The sequence below is a fragment of the Protomyctophum bolini genome, assembly GCF_963924005.1.
Source record: "Protomyctophum bolini genome assembly, chromosome: 6".
Taxonomy (NCBI): Eukaryota; Metazoa; Chordata; class Actinopteri; order Myctophiformes; family Myctophidae; genus Protomyctophum; species Protomyctophum bolini.
Window position 1 is genome coordinate 26,753,773 of NC_137867.1, and position 22,605 is coordinate 26,776,377.

Here is a 22,605-nt window from a genome sequence, read left to right on the forward strand (position 1 = left end):
CAGATTTTAGCGTCTTGTTGCTGTTTATATCACGTTTTTGTCACTGTGAAAATAACAAAAATAAACAAAAATGACCAAACCCCTTACCTGTGGTGACATTATCAGAGCCGGGCTCACTCTCCCTCTGACCTTTGACAGCAATGACAGTGATCTGGTAGGTGACCCCAGGGGTCAAGTTGGGTAGCTCCGTCTGAGACTCAGAGCCATCCACCGCCACTGTCCTTGGAATTCCTGAATATCAAAGGAAAAGACAAATCATCATGCCATCACATCGCTGCAAATGCATTGATGTAAGGACATGTAGTCAGGTTGTCTTTAAAGTTGCCAAATAGGAACTCATTTCATTAGCATCATCTAATTTCAGCAAGATGTAATGCAAATTGATTTCCATTATTTGATGAAATTACCTCTCCCTGATGTTTGAGCAATGAAAAGGTAACTCAAAAATAAAACCTAACACCAACCACTAGAGAGCAGCATTGCATTATACACGGTTGAGATGAAACTCAATCAAATGATAATTCAAATTTACACAACAGGTATTTAGTCAGCATTTAGCAATCGTAATTCACTGTCTTAAATGTAGTTGTTAGAATATTATTTTAGAAGGTGTGAGCCAATATTAATTTGTTAATTTGTATACGGTTATATTTGTATACTCTCAGAGTTAAGTGACGTGAGGATTGTACAGTGTACTCACCGCCATGAGTGGGTACATAGATGACACGGTAGCTGTCCACACGTGCCCTGGGCACCGTCCAGTGAACAGTAGCAGACGTATCGGTGACATCAGAGAATCGAATGCCCTTAGGGGTTCCCAGGTCTGGAAAACAACATAGATACAGGAGGAGAAGAGACCAACATAGAAATCTACAGTTAGTAATTGTGTGCCAGCTTCTGAAATGAGCAGACTGGAATGCAGAACGTACAATATAAGTCACTGGACATCAGTTAAATGCCCAGCCTCAATCCATTCTAGTGAGAATATTCCTGCCTTTGGAAAACACTTTTCTTCACATCATTAAGCAACAAGACAAGAACAGACACATGGATTTTACAGACAGACAGACAGAGAGAGAGAGAGAGAGAGAGCAAGACGTGGCAGACGGACAAAGAGACCCGAGGTGCACAAGGCTCATGGCGAGTCCCTGAGTCACAGCATCTTGCGTGACAGACCAAGGGAGATTAACTTGCCCCCGTTTCAAGGAAGACACAAGAGTAAAACATGCACCCAAGAGTAAAGCCATACCCCCAGGAAGCACAGGGGACAGAGACACAACCATTCTACTAGACAAAGACAACTTTCTCCTTAGAGAGATAGTGAGAGAGAGAGAGACACACATGGACCACATGGACCTGAGCAGACCTGAGCAGCCAAACATAACATTGTGGTAGGAACTAGACAACTGGACGGACACAAAACTGAATGGACGAGACAAAACTGTGAGTCGGGAAAATCTCCTGAGCAGTTCTCAACAAAGTGGCAGGCAAAAGTGTGGACAGAGTGTGTTTTACAGATACTGGGCCTGTTGGCGCAGCTCACTGATACCACTCAGGAGGAGCCCTGACCGACAGGATACTGAGACAGATAAAACGACACGCACACAGTCACTGACACGAGGCAGACAAGGCTGGCCCTCATCAAAAATTCATGGATTTCCAGGGAGCCTCCCATCAAAAGGCAATAATAACCTTCATTTCTCGACATAAGTGTTTTCATTAGACCAGATTGCTGCTTTAAGTGCCTTGGACAAATACCATTACACGTGGTTATATCAGGTTAGTAAACAAAAACAGCTGCAATGACGGAGATAGACGGTAGACATGTTAAAACATTGACATTTTCACCTCTTGTCATGCTGTTATCATGAGAGCAGAATCTGCCCAAAACAATAATGATATGAAGAAAAAAAGACTGACATGACACATTCAGTATTGGGCAATACAACAATTAAAAGCACCAGTTCATCATGGCAGTGATTTCACCAACGTTCGGGCCATGGCTGCCGGTGTGGTGTGACACCGTGTACCTGTTCTTGCCACCTCCATAACAGACTTGGAGCGTCGTCCCGAAACAAGTCCAAAGATCTCAATTTTGTACTCTGTGTCTTCAGCGAGATCGGTGATAAGCGTGCTCCTTTCCTCACTGCCCAGGACCAGCTCTTGCGGCTGGCTGAGCTCGCCAGCTTGGCTGACCATTAGAACAAAGGTGTCAAAGATGTCCTCTTCGGCTGACCAGGCCAACCTAAAGCTCGCCAGGGTGATGTCGGAGACAAAGATAGCCTCCAGCTCCGGTTCAGCCTCTGAGCGACAAGAAGGTTCAAGGTTTAAAATAAAGTGTTAATAAAGATTTACACCTCTCTGGAGCTCGAGAGCACTTTGACATTTGAGATGAAAAGATAGCACAGTAGACAAAGAAAGGACAGCGATAATTGCAAGCGTAATCAGTGTCCAGATGCCATTTGTTGGATGTACTGTCGCCAGTAGTCGAGCAAGAGAGAGAGAGAGAGATAGAGAGAGAGAGTAGATGAGTTTTACCCCAGCATGATATGAGGACAGAATCAGATTGAAGTCAGACTGAAAAAGACGGATAGAGATTCAAGATTAGGAAGCATACATTTTGTTGTTGTTTTTGACCAGCAGACATTTGTCAGGTAAGTCTGGAGATCCTTCCTGATACAGCACATTGAATAATGTCAGAACCACTGTGGTGGAAAAAATAAAGTTGTTTCCTTAAAGAAGTATGTAATGCTTATGCTCATTGCCAATTAACAGCATAGACTGATGCCATCTAAAACAGTTTAATTACAACAATGTACATCTCTGTCTGTTCAGAAGGGAGTGCATAAGCATACGTGAGTGTGTGCATAGTGATATAAAAAATCTGGCAGCTAACTAGTTGTTGACAGCTTGTGCAATGGTGGCAAAAGGGAGGGAAGGGATGCTACATGGCAAGAATTCTCGTATTACTTTAACTGCAAGAGTGTAAAAATGGGCCTGTAAGGGTTCACACTTCACAGTTAAAGTAACACTGGGGATTTTACTGTGTAAGGACAGGAGACAGCAGGAGGAGGTCACAGCTGCTGAGAGGAAAAGCAGGAGAGCTGTGGTGGAAGTGTCTGCTATGCTGTGGCCCTTTTGCTCTACAGATAATTAGCACAGAGAAACTTCCGGAAAGAACTGCAACGGCAGTAACTTTGATGAGTAGATGGACCCCGAGTACAGCTATATGAGCCAGCTCAGTATAGCACCATCTCCTTCTGCAAACCTCAGCACTCATTAAACCAACATACACCAAATGTGAGGGTTTCCAAGGTCCCTGAACTAGCCTGAACCCAGTCTTCATCTTTTTTTCTCTCTCTCTTCTGTTCTTTTTCATTTCTGAGGAGGAAACAGGCATAAGGCATTCGCTGTGAGAAGAACTGGGTGGAAATGAGAAGAGGGGGCAGACAAATCCTGCAGAGATGTCACTCTTCATTAGCCGCCAGGAGGCTTTAGCTGGTTACTGAGAGAGGGAGGGCCACATCCATCAAGAAATCTAACATGTGCTAAAGCTACTGATGTCCCCCCCTCCACCCACACACATCATCACCATCACCACCACCATCCATCCCCCTCCTCCCCACTTCCCTCCGCCTACACCCCCGTCCCTCCACACTCCCTAGACCTTAGGGAACACAGTCCTTGCTCACAAAGGGGAGCCTGTTAGTGTCGGAGGTACAAGGCGCCAGCTAACCTGCACCCCCTCCGCCAAGTCCCAGTTCCCGTCTTGCCCAACAAGCTCTTCAATAACTTTTACCAGGAGCCTGCTTGTGTTAATGTAAATCACAACAGAGAAGAGCACGTTGGGGGCGGCTTTATGTGTCTCTTTGGGACTCCATCATTACTTTCACACTGCTGTCTTCCAGTTATCACAAGTTCTACTAAATTGCTCTATTGTCTTCCACCGTGGCATACTTCGTTTTTGTCATCATAGCCGTGACTCGCACCAACCCCCAAATGCAATTCAAACAAATAATTACAGAGTGCTTGTTGTGTCTGCAATTTGCGTTGCTTCATGGACCGAGTGATGCCAATGTAAATGTTAAGATGGTTTTCACCCGCCATTAGCATGCAGACAATGGGGCCGGCTTGAGAGGATGCCATATCCAGCATGGACCCCAGCGGCCCTCTGGCACCCCAACACCAGAGCCCAGGGGCCATGGCAGCATGAGAATGAAGAGCCGTCTCGTCCATGGGGGAACAGGGGACGCATACAGAAGAGAGCCCTCACACAAAGTGACAAAAGCTCCTCGGGCCTTTTTCTTCCTCCTCTGTCAATCCTTCTATCTTTCATCCTCTGGACTAATCCCCATCATGCATTGGGGGAAATCCTTAACGATACACACACAAATCTGGAGTGTTAATTTGGGTGCAGAAATGGGCCTGTAAGGGTAATCTTTTTCACATTGATACTGTACACCAGACAATTATTACAACCTTCCAAAAGATACATTATCTTACACCTCACGCAAAACTAAAGACATGGCTTTCATCAAGGTGATGCTGAGGATGTCAGTCCTAAGAAAAAAACGTGGTTTCTTTGCCAGATCTGAGGGACCGTGGGTCATTCCCAGATGAAAGTTCACCTTAAATTACAGGTATTACTGTTTCTTAAATGGCTTGACACATGCTCAGACGCCGCAGCCCAAAACAGGTGGCACAGGAATCTCCAAAAACAACAGCAAAGACAAAATGTTGTAACAGAACCCTGACGGTGTGTATAGTATGTTAAATATATGTGGTGAAATCCCATGCTGTCACTAGGATGATCAAAGTGAGAGGTCTTTCTACTACTACTTGTGGCTCATCTCCAGTCCACTGCACTGAAAATAGTTTCAAATAAAAGAGCCCTTTAGAATGTCTATTGAGCCACATTTTAAAGCGTGTTGTTTGCAGCCCATTCATTGGGCACATTGCAATTCTCAGCATGTTAATCTTCAATAATGACTGTGATCGGGCAGGGGTGGAGATGGGGACAGGGGGTGGGACTGGGATTGTAGTAAATCGATGCACCTGTTGGGTCCACAGTGGTTTCATTACAACATGTGGGCCTCTCTGCTTCCAAAATAGACCAGGTGCCGCTTCAGGTTGGACATGTACCAACAGGCAGACTGACAGCTTAAGGCGGATCAAAGCGGATCTGCGGCAGGGCTAATATAAACTGAATGGGTTTTGTGTGGGTGGTGTTAGCTTTTCTCACAATCCCGTGGAATCAAAGGAAGGGATATGCACACAGCAAAAATCATCAGTGTTAATTTAACTCTGAGTGTGTAAAAATGGTTCGAGATGGACCTGTAGGATCCAGTTGGGTCCTGAGGATTTTACTGTGCACATGTGAAGGATGTATGGCTGATGAAAGAAAGTGTGTTGTATAGGAAGGATTTGCCTGGATGTAAGAGAAGGATAACTTCTACCACAGTGGCTGACAGTAGCTTGTCTTTGACTGATTGAGGAACGATTTGCTGCATAGACAGAAACAGAGGTGTTAGTTTGTAAGGCTACAGAGACAAACAGGTCCAGAGGCCTGGCTGGGTCTCTTATAAACAGATCTTTTTTTATCATGCTATTACATTTTTGACTATTAAAGGAGAGTAGCCTCCCCACATTTAAAACAACAACACTGGTTGTATCGCTATACCTGTGATGAAGTCTTAAGTGGATTACTGATCCATTTTTAAGAGAGTTTCACCTGTCAATGCAATTGAAGTCAAATAGTCTTGAGAGGAATGAATAGAGAAGAAATGCAAGGTTTGGGGAGGGTGGGGATGGAAAGAAGTGGAATATTTCAAAGCAAAATATGTCAGTCTTAACAAGTCAGCAAATCTTTCCCTCTTAGAAATGATAAATTGACCAAATATCAGTTTTCTTGTCCCTCATTTGAGGTGGGGCCTTCCATGTTATACATAAATACAATGACTCGTTAAGTTGGACATTTTCCAAAGTGTTGCAGAGGCCAGATAGAAGTTAAGAGTAGGCCCGACTGCCACTATTGTCAGCATCACTCCAATACCTGTGATGGTGTCGGCATAGACAGGCTCTAAGAGTGACCCTCTGTACACCCCATACAGGTTGGCCCGGTACCAGGTGGACGGGGACAGGCCCGTGACCGGCAGGCTGCGAGCATCAGCGGCCACAGTGTGGTTCTGCCACTCTGCACCAGACTCCGCATCCATAACCTCCACCAGAAAGCCCTCAAACGCCCCCTTCTCAGCCTGCCAGGACAGGATGAAGCTGTCCCACGATACGTCGCTGAGCGTGACATCGGTAACCACAGGCTTCTTCTCCTCTAGGTGACGACAAGGATGTTGACAACATGGCACACAGTAAAATCCGAAGTGTTAATTTAACTTCCGGATAAATGAATAATGAATGAATAGAAACTCCTGATTAGACAGACTATATATATTTATTTTATTTTATTTATTTTTTACGCACAAACCTGAGACAGACCTGACGCATTGTGGAACAGTACACGTGTGGGACGGACACAGGTATTAGAGTTTGCCCTGGTTTTTCAAAGGTAATATTGCAATTCAAGCATTCAAGCAGCACCTGCAAAACCCTGCTACAGGAACATGCCTTGCCACTCCCATAGACCTTTGTCTATGAAAGTCACATCAACTTGCCACATACTGTACCTGACCTGTATACTGTAGACACGTCAACAAACCTTGCAAGTGATGACATCAACACGACACTAAAGTGACTCAGAGTAAGCATAGGATATCATGGGACAACACAACTTGACACCACATGAAGGGATACAAAGGAGACATTAAACGTCGTGCTGACTGTGCATCAAGGTAGCATTATGTGGACAAGTACAGTAGTGCAAGACAAGTATGAACACACAACAATGATCGGCATCGAGATTATCTCATCTCTGATGACACACACAACATACTGTACAAAGAACAAACACACATATACTGTAGCAACCATCAAAGTCCCCCACTGTGAATGGTTTTCTATCCTCAACTAGAGTGTATGAGTCACTGCAGACAGTTATTTTCTCAAAGGATAGGTAACTGTAAAACTGAGGAATCAAAAATGTAAAAATTGCCCAAATATGTAGTCTGACCCGGGCAGAGGCCTTAATTGTGATGTCAGCTGTGGCCCGGGCAGAGGCCTTTTGTGGCGGTTCTGGACAACTGCGGGTCCGACCCCCAACTGTGGTTCCACACCCCCACTCCCTGTGGGAGTGGTTCCACACCCCCACTCCCTGTGGGAGTGTGGAACGCATGTGTCAAATTTGAAGTAGGTGGGGGCGAACGGTTCTCGAGTTACGTGGATTACAGACGTACAGACGTACAGTACACACACACACACACACACACACACACACACACACACACACACACACACACACACACAGACACAGAGACACATACACACATACACACATACACACAGAGTGCATTTATAGTTAAGATAGATAACAGAGAATAATGGATTGGAACAATCTGTAAGAGCCCCCATTTCTGACACAGGTGTACAATGAAACAGACCCAGAAACAACCACAAGACTGAGCTGAGCATAGAACAGCAACAACCCCCCACAATAAAAAACAATTACATAGAGATTAGACCAAGGTGATATTTCACCTTGGGAAAAAAATAGATGAAAAGTGAATCGGTTGACATTGATCATTGCTCATTTGTATTTCAATCATTCCCCTTTACTGCTGAAAGAGAAGACCATCACTTTGTCTGGAGTGGAATTATTCCCTGATTAACACTACAAAAAGAGCTGAGGCAAAGAAGCTGCCTCATTATCGATGGCTGCCCACAGCCATTGCCTCCATTTCACCATAGAAGAGGGGAGAGAGACTGATGCATATCCGACTAAAAGGAATTAGAAAGGGAGCAAGAGAACGGGGACGAAAGACAGAAGACGACATGCTGATGCATCTTGCGCATATTAATGGCCGTTGAACGAGCCATTAATTCTTGAAGGTTCGGCGTAGCCCACCATGTAGCGGGAGTACACCGTTCACTTCAAAAACCCGATGAAGAAGCCATGCAGACAGCCCTACCACACCCCCATAATTGGAGTCTATTGTGTGTGTCAGCATTCAGAGAGAGAGAGAGAGAGAGAGAGAGAGAATACAGTATGTCAAGGCCATTATGAGTGTCAACATTCAGAGAGGAGAGAGCAGGTAAAGTGTCAAGGCTACCATTATCCTCTTTTCAGCCCCGCAGCGGTGGAGTGGTGGGCAGAGAGGAGAGCAAATGGGATGGAAGACAATGTGACGACAAGGATGGAGTGAGATGAGATGAGATGGAAGGGCTTTGTCTGAAGCAGCTGATCGCTGCTCATCAGTGCTGCTCACATGGGAGATGGGAGAATGTATCTATAATGAGTATATTGGCATTCTTTCTGGCCACTATACAGAGCAACAGCTGAGAGCTACTGAGTCAGCTTTTTGTGCACTGTAGTGCTGATAAAAAAAAGTGAGACTTTTAACTTTGGTCAAAATGTGAATATGTCTCTTGAATATTACATTATTATTTTTATTATTTTTAAATACTTTTGGGGGGACTTTTGTTATTATTTATCTTCATTCGACATTTATAACACTAGAGCACAGATTGGGTTAAATTACAGTATGTCCTTCACTTCCCATTGCATGCGCTGCTAGCTCTGGTGTATATAACCTTATTTCTTTACTGTAATACATGTCTGATGTGGAAAAATAATCCATTCAAATTTGAAATGTCAAGGTAATCCCTCAATATCCAATCAATATTCATATATACCGCATGCATCGTCACTTCTCCTGCCCATGTTAAGCATTGATGGACAGCTTGGTCTCACTTCTGACCCCCTGCACATGCAGATGGACATGGAGATGGATATGTGTAATGGAAAGACCTGACATGGCAATCTGAGACATCTGCCCATTTGACCTCCACAGCAAAATCCAGAGTACAAATGTAACTCTCAGTAGTTTACCGTGTATACAGATAACTCTCAGTAGTTTACCGTGTATACAGATAATGCAACCCTAAACTCTTTCAAAGTTAGTGCCATGTGCTACATGTTGAGGAGCTCAAAACATGTAGCACAGTCCATTCATCATGCACTGTGTCAGTCATGCAGATTTTTCAGAACAAACTAACCCAGAAAACAATCAATTTGTTAAATTACATGTTTCATTTCAGTTGTACTGAACCACTTCGAATGAAAATGACAAATTATGATCAAATAAGCCTTTCTTGGCTATTCTGTTTAAGTTTGTAGGTCTTTTTGTGGCAACAATGACCTTAAGAGCCGTAGAGAATGAATCACTTCTTCAGGTTGTGGGTTGCTGAACAACAATGATGCAATTGAGCATGTTTGTTCAATTATTTGTGTTATTCAAATGTGTTATTATTGAATCTTTGCTTGCGCCATTATCATTCCAAATGTCCATTCTCATTCTTCTCTGAGCCTTCCGATTTTCACAAAAGGCTCCCCCTGCAAACCTCCCAGCCCCTGAGTCAGCCGATTAGCTTAAATTATGATAATCCTAGCCTTTGTTTTACGATTTCCCCGTATAAACAACAATTGTTTATCAGCAGATCTCTGCTCTGTGCCTGAAATTACTGCAGATTTTCTCCTGAGCGGTTTACTACAGCAGAGCTCTAGTTGAGCTTTCTCAAGTTCTAATTCTTTTGACGAACGATGGTTGGAAAACCCAAGTAGTGTGCCACGGCCTGAGGGTAAGGGAAGGGGTGGGTTTACGGCTGAGGATGCAGAGGGGCAACCCTTCTCCCCTCAACCCTGTCTCCATCTCACCTCACCCCTCCCTCAGTTCTTCAATCATCCCTCTATCCCTCCTCCAACGTGTGCAGCATGCACTGTGTTTGCGCTACATGTCTGGAGACGATAAAGGATGCAGATTGGTGGGGCTGCGGATTAGAGGCTCAGTCATTTTTTTGAGACAATGTTTTAACAGGAGTCTCTGCATGTGGTCCTTTATCTGAAGGGCCCCACAGTTCATCGTGGTCAAATCGCACAAAGCCAGAGGGGGAACAGGCTCACGCCAACAATTATCACATGAATGAGCATTGTGCAGAGAGCACACATGTCCTCATGGACAACCCACATACATGCACACACTATGTTCACTCAGTCTCTGTCTCTTTCATTCATGATGTTCCTCTCTCTCTCACTCTCATTCTCTCTCTCTCTCTCTCTCTCTCTCTCTCTCTCTCTCTCTCTCTCTCTCTCTCTCTCTCTCTCTCTCTCTCTCTCTCTCTCTCTCTCTCTCTCTCGCTCAATCTCGCAGACTCCCTTTATTGCAGATCACACGCACGCATTATACAGAAACTCACCAACTTTTCCCTCATGCTGTATCGGTTTTTGCCCAGAGGCAAGCAGTTAATGGGCACCCACTGTATAACTGGAAGATTTACTTCAGATATGTTTGGCTTGGAGGCACTCTGACCGCAGCTCGAAAAAAAAATCACAATCATATTATTTGTCTTTCCTTGTTTCAGTTAAAAGAAGAAAAAAAGTAAAATAAACCCACATGCTTCAAATGAAAATCTTCAGGGGGGAGAGAATGTGGACAGAGAGAAGCGAACAATGAATTCAATTCATAGCCTTGGTTTGGCTGCCATACTGCAAGAAAATATGAACCTATAGGCCTAGTTAATGACGACTTGTCCCGAAGCCCTCCACCAAAATCTGAAAAGCTGATGGAAAACAGTAGGGTTACGGACGCTCTTTCTGAAAAGACCCTGTGTCTTGCACATTTTACAGCACCCATATGGAATATCAACAAATAACCATTATGAGGACAAAGTATATCCTGCCAAAAACACCATTTAGTTGATACTACATGAAACATGCAGGCATTTCTTATCTTTGCTGCATCGTTAATACAAGCACTTCTTTGAAGCAATGTGTTTCGCTTTGAAGAAAAGGACATTGATTTTTTTTCTCCATTGACCTCTGTAAGCGAAGATGGAACGTTTAAATAGCACAGCAACATTTTGCGTCTAACATTACCACTTGAGGTTAACACAAATATTGCTTTGAAGCTCATAAGTGGAAAGGCATTTTAGTGACCAAGCCCCCCACCCCCCACCCCCACAACAACACTGACCTGTAGGTGCAGACATGGTGGCGGGAGCACTGGTTCTCTTGCCCCTCTCAGCAGTGATGGTGATGGTGTAAAGCATGCCCGGCAGCAGGCCCCTTAGGGTCTTATTCTCAGAACTACCCGGAACCACGGCCTCTGCTTTGCGGCCATCGGCGGACACATACACCAGCCGGTACATATCGATCTTTGCCAGCGGGCGCTTCCACTCCAACAGCATGGTGGTCTCTGTCACCTCTGCCACTGCCAGGTCCCTGGGAGCATCCAGGGCTGAGGAGAGGAGCGGAGTATACAACTCAATGGTCACTGCATGTGCTGTGTGTATTAATAATCTTAATTGATAACAAAAATATAGAGTAAAACTATGAAGAATATACATTTAAAATGTTGTCCTACCCTGGCTACACATTCATTATGGAAGGTCTTGTCAAACTAAATTTACTTATATTCAGAGGGCAGTTTTTTCAGTGGTTCCAGTGAGTTGTGAAATGTTCTGAGAGGGTCACAGACCAAGAGTGACTTTGATACATTTGTTATTTAACTTGGGGACAAAGAGTCACTTTGATACTTTGTTATTTAACTTGGGGACAAATTAAACATTTGTGTCACATTGTGAAACCAGTTGAGAGCCACTAACACAGAGGACTTCTCTGACTTGAATACAAAGTGTTCTTGTTTCATTGCTGCAGACGAGTTCAGTGAGTGATAGTGTTCTCACCCGTCACTGCATTGGTGGTGGCGGGCAGGCTCTCGCGTTCATCTTTCACTGCTGTTACACCCATTCCATATTCTGTACCTGGTCTCAGACCTGTGGAGGAAAATAAATAATACATTATATTAGGCCTATAGGGCTGGATATCAATGCAACATTTGAAGTTGCTTTGATTACTCGGAATGACACAGAATGACATTACTCGGAATGACACGTCAGGGCGGAACACAAAACCAGCCAGCTGCTTTCAGCTAATAGCTAATGTCTCTGCACTCAAATGCCTTGATTACTCAAGGCCTTTTGCCTTTGCTAATTGCTCTCTATGTTCATCCTGTCTGCTGTTGAACACCAGTGTTGGATAGGATTTGCATTCATAGATCTATACTAGCAGTGGTTCCCAACCTTTTGTGGATCAGGTCCCTCTTGAGATAAATCAATCGATTGTGTTACGGCTTGGATCAATGAAACTAACATAGTATTTCTTTAGTTCAGATTTTTCGGTATCACAACGAAAATAAAATCTTCAAGGTTTTAAAGGGAAAAAAGCTATGACGTAATTTTGCACATAATGTTTAAATATTAATACTTTTTATTATCATAAAAATCTTTTTATTTGGGGGCTCACTTGCAATACCTGCACTGCCCAACAGTGGGCCCCGGCAGACAGGACAGAAACGACACTTTGCTATGATACAACAGGCTTTTTGGTGGGGTCCTCTTAGCCTAAACAATTAAAGCCATTCTTAGCCTGAACGCCTCTAATTTGTTTATTAAGTCCCCCAGAGGTCACCACACAGCGAATCCTGTAGCATGAAATTACACCTAATGCCCAGGAAACTCATTATCAATAAAATCATGAGCGTGAAGGCAATTACAGATAATAACTGTGTGAAAGAACCGCTGAGGTGTGTACCGAGCAGAGGGGGGGGGGGGGACAGCTGAATGGGAAAAAACATTTTATTTGCATGGGACAGGGCTCCCAAGGACAAAGAATAGGGGCCTAAACAAAGGCACTATTGCCTTTTTTCCAGAGGGATTAATCCTACCACATGACACATGGTATGAAAAGGAAAGAAACCCACAAAAAAGAACACGTCCGCATCTCAATGCACAAACGTAAATAATAGTAGGAGCAGCAGCACAGAGAGGTGAAATTGAGCTCTGTGTTGATGTTTGGCTAAGATCTGGGGGGGATCTGGAAAGTAAGTAGTTATTATTTAGTCACAAACTCTTGTTAACACTTTACACTGGTTAAATATTTATAAAAAACACACACAGACAGGCGTTACCACTTTCAACCTGACCTGCAGTATTGATACTTTTATGTAAGTAAAAAATGTGAGTACTGCGTGTGTGTGTGTGTGTGTGCGTGTGCGTGTGCGTGTGCGTGTGCGTGTGCGTGTGCGTGTGTGTGTGTGTGTGTGTGTGTGTGTGTGTGTGTGTGTGTGCGCGTGTGTGCGTGCGTGTGCCTTACCAGAGATCTTGGCCTGAGTGGTGTCGCTAGCTCCGGGGGGGAACAGCAGCTCTCCATGGTCGCCTCCAGACAGGGGCCCATACTTGATGCGATAGTTGTCCACCTGAGCCTGGCTGTTCCTCCACTCTAATGTGATGCTCTCATCCGTTACGTCCACCGTCTGCAGGTCCCTGGGGGCATCCAGATCTACAACACACACATAAACCCGCGCAACAGGTTAAAACCTTGTGGCTGTGATATCGCCAGCAACGAGTAGCCCACAGTAAAATCTTCATTTGTAACTCAGAGAGCGTACCGATGCAAAGTAACTAAAAAGGACCTTTCATGATCCATTTGTACACTCTTAAGATAAATGAACACTGTAGATTTTAAACTGTGTGCCCTACCTTGCACACTGTCTTATCCCTTAACCCTAAACCCTAAACCAATTAGCCATATTTTACTATTTTAAAAAACATTTTTAAAATAGTTCAACTAACCGGTTGAACTATTTTGTACATCGACACATTGTGAGCTTGTAGATTGGCTAGTTTTTAAAATTAGTAAAATAAGGCTAATACGTTTAGAGTTTAGACATAAGGGTAAGGCGGCTGGCAAGATATTGGCCCTGACTGTACATGTGTTGCAGTGAAGCACAGTATGGAAAAAGCTAGTGTGCTCAGTCAATCATCAGTCGATAAATAAAGGCAGACAGATGCGAACACACAAACACACACAGCGGGGGACCTTCCTCCATAAACACACAGCCGTCACTAAAGTATGTGTGGCCTAGACTCTAGAGATCCCTGGTCAACACACAGACCACACCTAAAGACACCACAGCGTGTGAGTTTGCTTTTACGTCAACAATAAAGAGTTAACAACTGTGGCAAACATTTTCATGTAAGACAAATGATGCAGCTGTTATTATACATGAAAATAAACCTTGTTCCCCTCCCACACCTTCATTACGCTCTCCTCAGCTCACTCAAGCGAACCACTGTCTGTCTGGAATATCACGTCATCAAACAATGAATAGTTCCCCAAGCAAGGCCCTCCAAACGCATCTTCATAGCAGCCATTATTGACACAAATAGCCATTTAATGTCACTTCGTTCACAGGTGTTGACAATGAAACTTTGAGTGAACCGACAGCTGAATGGTGCGTGTACCACATTCAATGCCTGACAGTCCCCAGTTCGATTCTCGGTCAGCTGTTCCATTTGTTGTAACACCCCGCTGACCTAATTGGAACACAACTTTAATTGGTATCCTTGATAACTGTGAATCCAATGACGGATTCTTTTCTCAGAAATCTCCAGATCATGGAGCTTCTGTGCAGTTCCTGGAAGTTAGCAGTAAACAACACTAGCAGGCAGCGCAGAACAGACTGTTTGAACTTACGCTTACCCAAGTTAACAAGGTACTGTTGGCTGAAAATATGATAACATTAGCTGTTCACACTCAAATATTAGCTCTGTGTTAAAGACATAATGACGTAACTATCTACAGTACACGTATACATAATATTGGTGTGATATATTGGAAATCAATGCATTTATTAACTACTAAACAGTAAACACCAAAAAGAGCAGTTCTGTCTGTCTGTATATTGCATTCAAAAGGCCCTCCAGATGACTTCCTAATCTGACTGAGTGATGTGATGATGGTGTATTTTGGATTTGTGTTGTCAACTTGTCACCACCCTCTCTTACACCACTCTGCTGAGAAGGAAGTAACATTAGACATCCATTTATGTCAATATGGCTGCCATGGAAAAGGCCCAGTGATGACACTGCTGATTTTAGTTTTAACACAATGTTATGTTAAAACATAGTTTTAACATAACATTCCAAATACATTTTCTGTTGGCCTCACCGGTGAGGAAGGTCTCATATACAGGGATGCTGGTCAGCTCTCCACGCGTGGCCATCAGGGCCACCTGGTACTCGGTGTCGGGGCTGAGACCTCCGAGGTGATGCTGGGTGTCCGTGGAGGGCAGCTCCACCAGGTTGCGGTCGGCCGGGTCCGCGCTGGGCCCGTAGGACACCTGCACCCCGTCGACCTGTGCCACCGGCTGGAACCAGTTCACCAGAGCTGTGTTGTCAGTCACGTCCCGTACCTCCACCTGGCTGGGAGCGTCGATCACTGGAGATTTGGGAGTACATGCAGTTAGCATAGTTTAGTGTTCTGTTTGGCTGAGACGGGGAAAGGAAGTAGCCGGGGGGCCAGCACCAAACATTTGAGAGGGACATGCCGTACTTTTTATTTGTGTTTTTTGAGTGGTGCAACCACTCCTACAACCAGCAATGTCCGTGTACCTGTGTACCTGTGTGTGTACCAGGGGGGCAGTCAGACAGATATTTTGTGAAGCCACTAAGGAAATGAAAGTTCATATAATGGCCTGTTGTGGCGCTGTCATTGGGCTCAAAATTGCACCACTCAGTTCACACGTGTGTGATTTTTTTCTATTCACTTTGTCATTAAGGTCCACAGAATGATTGTGTTTTTGTATACCACATTATTATATTAAGTAGCATGTGACATGTCAAACTAGAGGGTTTTCATGATACTGGGTACTCTGAATCCATTCCAAGCATTAGTTTTGCATACAAAACACTCCTTGGCCTAAATTCGGCCATATCCACTTGCCCAAATGTGCCCAAATGTGCTGACCTCATCACATTTGTGATGAGGTCAAGGAGTGTTTTACATGCAAAACTAATGCTTGGAATGGATTCAGAATCATGAAAACCCCCTAGTTTGACACGTCACATTCTACTTAAAGTATGATGACATTTTGCTTTATAATGGTTGTCTAAACTCTATGGTGTGGTATACAACAACACAAAAATGGCCATAACTAACATAACTTCGCGATATTTCCGGAAAAAACACAGAAAAAACACAAATAAAAAGTACGGCATGACATCACATCCTTAAGCGTTGAGCTTTTGGGCCTGTGGCTCCCCAGCTAAAGTGCTTCTTTTGCTTCATGTGATAACCTATTATGTACACCAAGGGTTCCCAAACCTTTCAGGCTGTGACACGCCAAAATAATCATATTTGAACATGGTATCCTCCACCCTGACAAGCACATGGAATAGCGTGAAAATCAACAAGCTCACAAGTTACAATGCCTTGCAATGTGAGGCGTTGTGTGCATGTAGATCAGCTATTTTCACTATTCTTTCTGCTTTCTTAGGTAATATTTGACAATTTGGGGACCGCCCTGGGGGTCTCAACCCCCGGTTTGGGAACTCGGCTTGCCAACTCAGACTCCGTGTTTAACGCAGGGCTATCCGCTGTTCTGTATGGGCACTCGCTTGCCTAGATACTTACTCAGGCACGCCACACCAGCCTCACCTGCATTTGTTACAGAATTGCACACTTCCCCAGGCATCTACTGTATGTTCTCCAAAACAATATAGCGTCCTGTGCCGGCCTGCCGGGGGCTAAGCTGGTAGATATTCATTTCAACCAAACTACACCAGGTGATGTCACTATAATTGGTTGGTTCTCCCTTCCCCTTCTCTTGTAGCAGGTCTAGTAATTAATTAAATCACCTGCTGACTCATTCTCACTCAAGTGATAAGGGCAACATTTCTAAAAATGTAATGTGCCATTTGTGGTATGATGTTATTATAGTATAAATATCTCCCAGGGTTCATTCTCTGTGGGAATGGAGCCCTTCAGGATTGGGTTCATGAATAATCTGCACGAATATATTACAATTACTTAGTCAATTGGGAACACAGTGCTACTGAGCTGAAAAATGGCAAAGCCCTCATGGATTTCAGCAGGTTATTTCAACTATTTACAGATCAAATCCCCGTGCCATGAAGGGCTCTTGTGAAATTGATTTGTCACATGCAAGCAACTTTCGAAAAGTCAACCTTCTGCACCAGGCTGATAAAAGGACAAATCTGCATTCAAGCTTAACACAGATTTGTCTTCCAAGGAAGCTGCCACTGTGTGTGTCACTCTGGGGTAGTGATACCATTCTCCTGGGAGGATGGATTTCCCCGAGTGGTGATTATATGACTGCCTGGTTGGTTACAAGGCGTCTCCCCCACTCGAGGTGGATTGGAGGGCATAGAGGATGGGAGGTGAGAGGGGGCAAGAGAGGGTCTTACTTTGCACAGCATCTCAGCATGCAAATCCTACAGCATAACGGTCTGTGTGGTATGGCAGACTGAGTGAGATGGAGAATGATGAATCTCGCTACCCAACGTTTGTACTATATCCGCGTTGTTGTTGGGAACTTTTCAGGAAATGGAAGAAATAACATAATGGATCCAACATAGTTTTAAAGATTTTTTTTGTTGGCCTTTTTGCCTATATTGATAGCTAGCTGGGTACAGTGATTATAGACAGGAAAGGGGGAGAGAGATGGGGGAAGACATGCGGCAAAGGCCGACAGGCTCGGGGCTCGAACTCGCGTCAGGATGGATTACCGGCCTAGGTGCCTGGACAAAACTCTGATGCTAAAGCAACCTAAGGTATGGCACCCCATATCTTGCAAGTCTGATCGAATCCTACACAAACCCTCCCGCGCTCAGATCAGCCAACGCAGGGAAGCTGGAAGTACCTTCACTAAAAACGCCGGGACAACATTCCACACGTCCCCAACTCTTCTCCCTTCTGGCTACAAAACTATGGAATGCAATACCCATTGCAATCAGAACTGCAGATTCACTCCCAATCTTCCACCGTAGGCTGAAAACCCACCTCTTCGACCTTACAGGCGTATGCAAAGGCTCAACTTATCTAACTTATATTTTATGTAGACATAGCACTATATACTATATATGCATAGTTTCATTCCACTTAGCTTATGTATGCATGCATGATGACAAATACAGTACACACAAGTCACCAACACAGTATGACGTTTAGGTTGTTCAACAGTCCCTTAGAACCTAGTAAAACAGACTGTCTCACAATTTACAAATGCTTCCACCATACAGTCTGTTCAATGCAAGCACTGAAAATGTGCAGATTGTAAATTGGATGTCCGCCTCCCCCATACTTCGGTTTCGTCTTTGCAGTTGTGTAAATAAGTCCTATTGTTTAGCAGAAATGGAAATTAAAAAAAATATTTATATTATTTTTAAATATATGACAAACAGATGACAGCTTCCTGTGGAGGTGTAGTAACAGACTCTATGTAGCATTTGAAGATTGTGGAATAGTTGTCTGGCATGAGAGACTACTTAGACCCCAACCTATAAAAGGTTGTGTAACCGGCCTCCGGCATTACAATAATTTACCATCCATTTGTGCAGAGGAAGAGGGGTTTCATAAGCGAGGGTTGTGACAGGTCGATAATGGCTTTCCCTTGCATATTTCTGTTTATTCTGGCACATTGTAGGGTACTCTCAAACCATAAATAAGCTAGGAGAGAGGTTGACCAAGCAATGGACTGGGAGCCATCTCCTAAAGTTAGTGCTGAGCGGGGCAGAATATTCCCACTACATATTGGAATCAAATTACTCAGATTTGTTGAAACTCTCGTAGGGGCGAAAGATAACACGGTCTCCAGTTCAGGTTTCGGTCATTGTGGACCGTTAGCCTTACAGTATTTCATAAAGAAAACACATGCCTCAGCAGCTCGAAGCAAGAGCAGTTTTGTAACGTGCCCCAGAACAACCTAAAAATAGTCTGGCTGCTAGCAGCTGGTGGTCAGGGTTGCCAGCTGAAGTATAGTTTCAACCCCTCGTTTTCCCTTTCAAAAGTATTGATCCCCAGCCTGGAGTCGTCCTAACTGTTACACACGATTAGGCTGTGACAGATGATTTAGCTCATAACCGTCCAGTAGGGTTAGGAATCTATTATGATTTTTTTAATGCCACCGCTGCTCAATTACAACTATAGTAATGAAAAACAAAATGAACGTATCACTCAGTGTTGACATGTTGGGATCATTTCAATAGGCAGACAGAGGGGAACTGCACAGTACGTGTGTGTGTGTGTGTGTGTGTGTGTGTGTGTGTGTGTGTGTGTGCGTGCGTGCGTGCATGCGTGCGTGCGTGCGTGCGTGCGTGCGTGCGTGCGTGCGTGCGTTCGTGCGAACTGTGAAGAGAGAGAGAGAGAGAGAGAGAGAGAGAGAGAGAGAGATTAGGGCAGTGAGGTTCAGATTGGATTGCACTGAGAAGTATGCAAGTCCAATGAAGCTTTGCATGGTATGATGTCTGTTTTTCACATTTAACTTATAAAAGCTCTAAGCTACCATTTTGCTGCATGTACTTTCTGGAAATCACATCCTCTCAAGCTCCAGTGGTCAGAACAATGGTCAGAATGACGTTCCAGGGGTTTTGAGGCTTATTCCACAGAAAATGTGTCATGAATATGCAGATTAGAGTTGAGTTGAGACTGATGGACCGCTATATTAAGCTTACGTTTTGTGAGACATGAATTTAACACTTTAATTGTGCAAAGACACCACTGGAAAGGGTGAAAAATATGAAACGGTTTATTTCTAATGCTGATTGAATTATGAAAGCTTAATTCGCTTTTCCAGAATCTGTCATTCATACAAATAGAATTATAGATCCAATTCAGCAAAATTCCTCGGAGCACAGGTCTCCGACTCTCAGGGTAGGTTATTGTGGGCCAGGAGTGGCATTATAGAGGTGAGTGGAATATGTAGAAGGTGATGGATTAATGCTGATGAAGTTACTGCCAATGAGGATGAAATTATTTATCACATGACTATAGACTTTTTAAATTACCTCTCTCTCTATCACTATCTATCACTTTATAGGGCCAGTTTCACAAAGGAAATTTACGACCAGGTGTAAATGAATTGCGTATATGAGTATATTCCGTAAACTCAATCTCACGTGTCATTCACCAAATGATGATGATGTTTATGAAATGGACATTATAAACTAAACTAAACGTTCAGCACCAGATCGGGAAGCACTGCATAGCAACTTGTAGATCAGCTTATTTTGGTTCCTTCACTCCTGGGGTTTTTATGTGTGTAATTTGTTTTTTTTTATATTTTATGTTCATGACCAAAAACCTGTCGTGAAAATGTGGTCTCACTTCCTTCCTGGACTACAAACATTATGACCAAATGCTATTAAAACTCTGCAAGGATATTATAAAAGCGACATGAAGCTCTTTCTACTGATGATTTACGCACTGCACCTTTGCAGAGGTAAAATTAAAATCAGATAATTTTCATCAGAGCTTTATTAATTGCTGGGGTGATTGATTCCCTCCACTGTCCCACTAGCCTACATCGGATTTGGAAATCAAATGGAATAATGGACATGGACACAGATTGCATCCATAGCTGACCAGAGTTTTGCCTTTTTATTGGTTACTGTCAGGGTTAATCCGTCTTTTGGACTAAGTTCTAAACGTTGGAAAAGCTAGATTTCATCAGCCGTTTCCTCATCAAATGGTAAGACTTATTAGGCTATTCTGTGTGTGGCGTTCATGTGATCAATATACAGCAGCCTACATTATTATAAATTAATAGCACGACACAATGGAGCAGGATTTGTACCCAGTGACATTAATGGTGTGATAGTTCTTTTAATCATTATGTGAAACTTGGCTGAGTCTGTCAACAGCACTGAGCGACCTAATAATTCAGCTCTGAATGCCTACAAAATACAAACCGGTGGAATTTGCATCATGTTGCGTGTGTTGACAAACGTATACAAAAATACATATACGCAAGTGTGGATCCCTGTAAGCCATGGTCGGACTTGACATGAGAATGGACGTAGTTTACGGCCAAAGTCAAGGCCCAAAAAGGAATGATGAATTCCACACATAACGTAGAAATGGTCGGAAATGTCGGTACGCTCAAAATATGAGCATAAATTGCTTGCTGAATCTGTCCCATTATGTTTACTGACTCAGGTAATGGGATAAAGTCAGAAATGTTGTTCTTTGATAAATGCACAAAAGACAAGACTAATCCAGTAACGGATTACCTAGAGATGGGTTGTTGAAGTCCTTAAACCTGCATGTTGTCTAAAGATCAAGTCTGGATTTGCAATGAACTTGAAGAAACTCTCAGACAGCATAATTGCACCTCAAGAGTCACTTTAAATATGAAAGAACTCACTGGTGACAACATTCTTGGCGGCTGGGGGCCCTCGGTTGTTGTTCTTCACTACCTCCAGTTTGACCTCGTACTCCTGGCCCGGTCCCAGTCCAGACTGCTCAAAGGTGGTCTCTGGACGGCCTAGCGAGTTCAGAATCTCCCCATTCTCCTCTTTCTACCAATACCAAAACAAGAAAGAAAAAAAAACACACCACCAGTCATTGTGCACTACAAAGGCCAGTCCTAGCAGAGTATGCATGTGTGTGGTAACGAGACGGCCAAATCATACTTAATAGCCTTCATGGTAGTGTTTGAACTTTCACGCTGACAGGGGAGGTCGCTTGTGCTTTTATGTCCCACTAGAGCCATTTCTCAAAGGGTTATACAAGAACTCCAAAAAAAGGAAACAATTCACAAAACAATAATCATTTCGTACCATATGGCCAGAGCCACCGATAATGTCAACAGAGACAGAACATTTTACTTTTAATGCTTTTCAGTTGCTGTGTTTTTGCATGCTGGCTGGGCTAAGCTATTTTCCACAGGATACCCCACCAATCCACGCATATGCACATTAGGCAATTATGGAGGCTGGGTGGGGGAGGTGGGGTATGCAGTGGGCCGTGTAAGGTTTCTACTAAGGGAAAATGTGGTTTATGATAGACTGGGTATTGGCTGTAAGTGAATTCAGCTACCTCTATCGAGTTTGAGTAAAAAAAGGAGCCATTAGCAGCCTGCAAAGGAATCATGGGATAGACTGGACTCACCGTGTTTCTGAAGATGAGGTTCCAGCCATCAAAGGGAATGTCCAGTGGGTCCCACTGCACCTCCACTGAGGTCTCCCTCACTGACTTGAACTTCAGTCCCTCTGGTTCAGGAAGATCTGAGAGGGACATTGACAAAATTAGTCTGGTTGTTTTCTTTAGGGGAAAACATGTATTGATGGGGCCAACAAATTGATTGGATAGGACGCAGAACAGAATTTTCATCATACATTTTTGAGGGCCTATATCCAGCTTTTGGTGTGTGTGTGTGTGTGTGTGTGTGTGTGTGTGTGTGTGTGTGTGTGTGTGTGTGTGTGTGTGTGTGTGTGTGTGTGTGTGTGTGTGTGTGTGTGTGTGTGTGTGTGTGTGTGTGTGTGTGTGTGTGTGTGCGTGCATGTGTGCGTGTGTGTGTAAAGTAAACACAAACTTTATCCTAACACAAACATTAAATGCCAGTGACAAATAATGGACAA

The 22,605-nt window shown here is 43.7% G+C and overlaps 1 protein-coding gene across 3 annotated transcripts in view; it reads right to left on the reverse strand.

Annotated features, from left to right (window-relative positions):
* tncb (tenascin Cb) overlaps positions 1–22,605 on the reverse strand; it is a 47,179-nt gene that overhangs the window by 6,978 nt on the left and 17,596 nt on the right. The window contains exons 5-14 of one of the 3 annotated variants that reach the window (XM_080766222.1): positions 22,136–22,251; positions 21,390–21,543; positions 15,176–15,445; positions 13,319–13,504; positions 11,851–11,940; positions 11,139–11,402; positions 6,053–6,328; positions 2,031–2,303; positions 701–823; positions 88–231 (exon numbers count right to left, since the gene is read on the reverse strand). In XM_080766222.1, the coding sequence (XP_080622348.1) occupies positions 88–231; positions 701–823; positions 2,031–2,303; positions 6,053–6,328; positions 11,139–11,402; positions 11,851–11,940; positions 13,319–13,504; positions 15,176–15,445; positions 21,390–21,543; positions 22,136–22,251 (1,896 nt within the window). The remainder of the gene's footprint in view (positions 1–87; positions 232–700; positions 824–2,030; positions 2,304–6,052; positions 6,329–11,138; positions 11,403–11,850; positions 11,941–13,318; positions 13,505–15,175; positions 15,446–21,389; positions 21,544–22,135; positions 22,252–22,605) is intronic. The other 2 variants (XM_080766223.1, XM_080766224.1) reach the window with 2 other exon arrangements.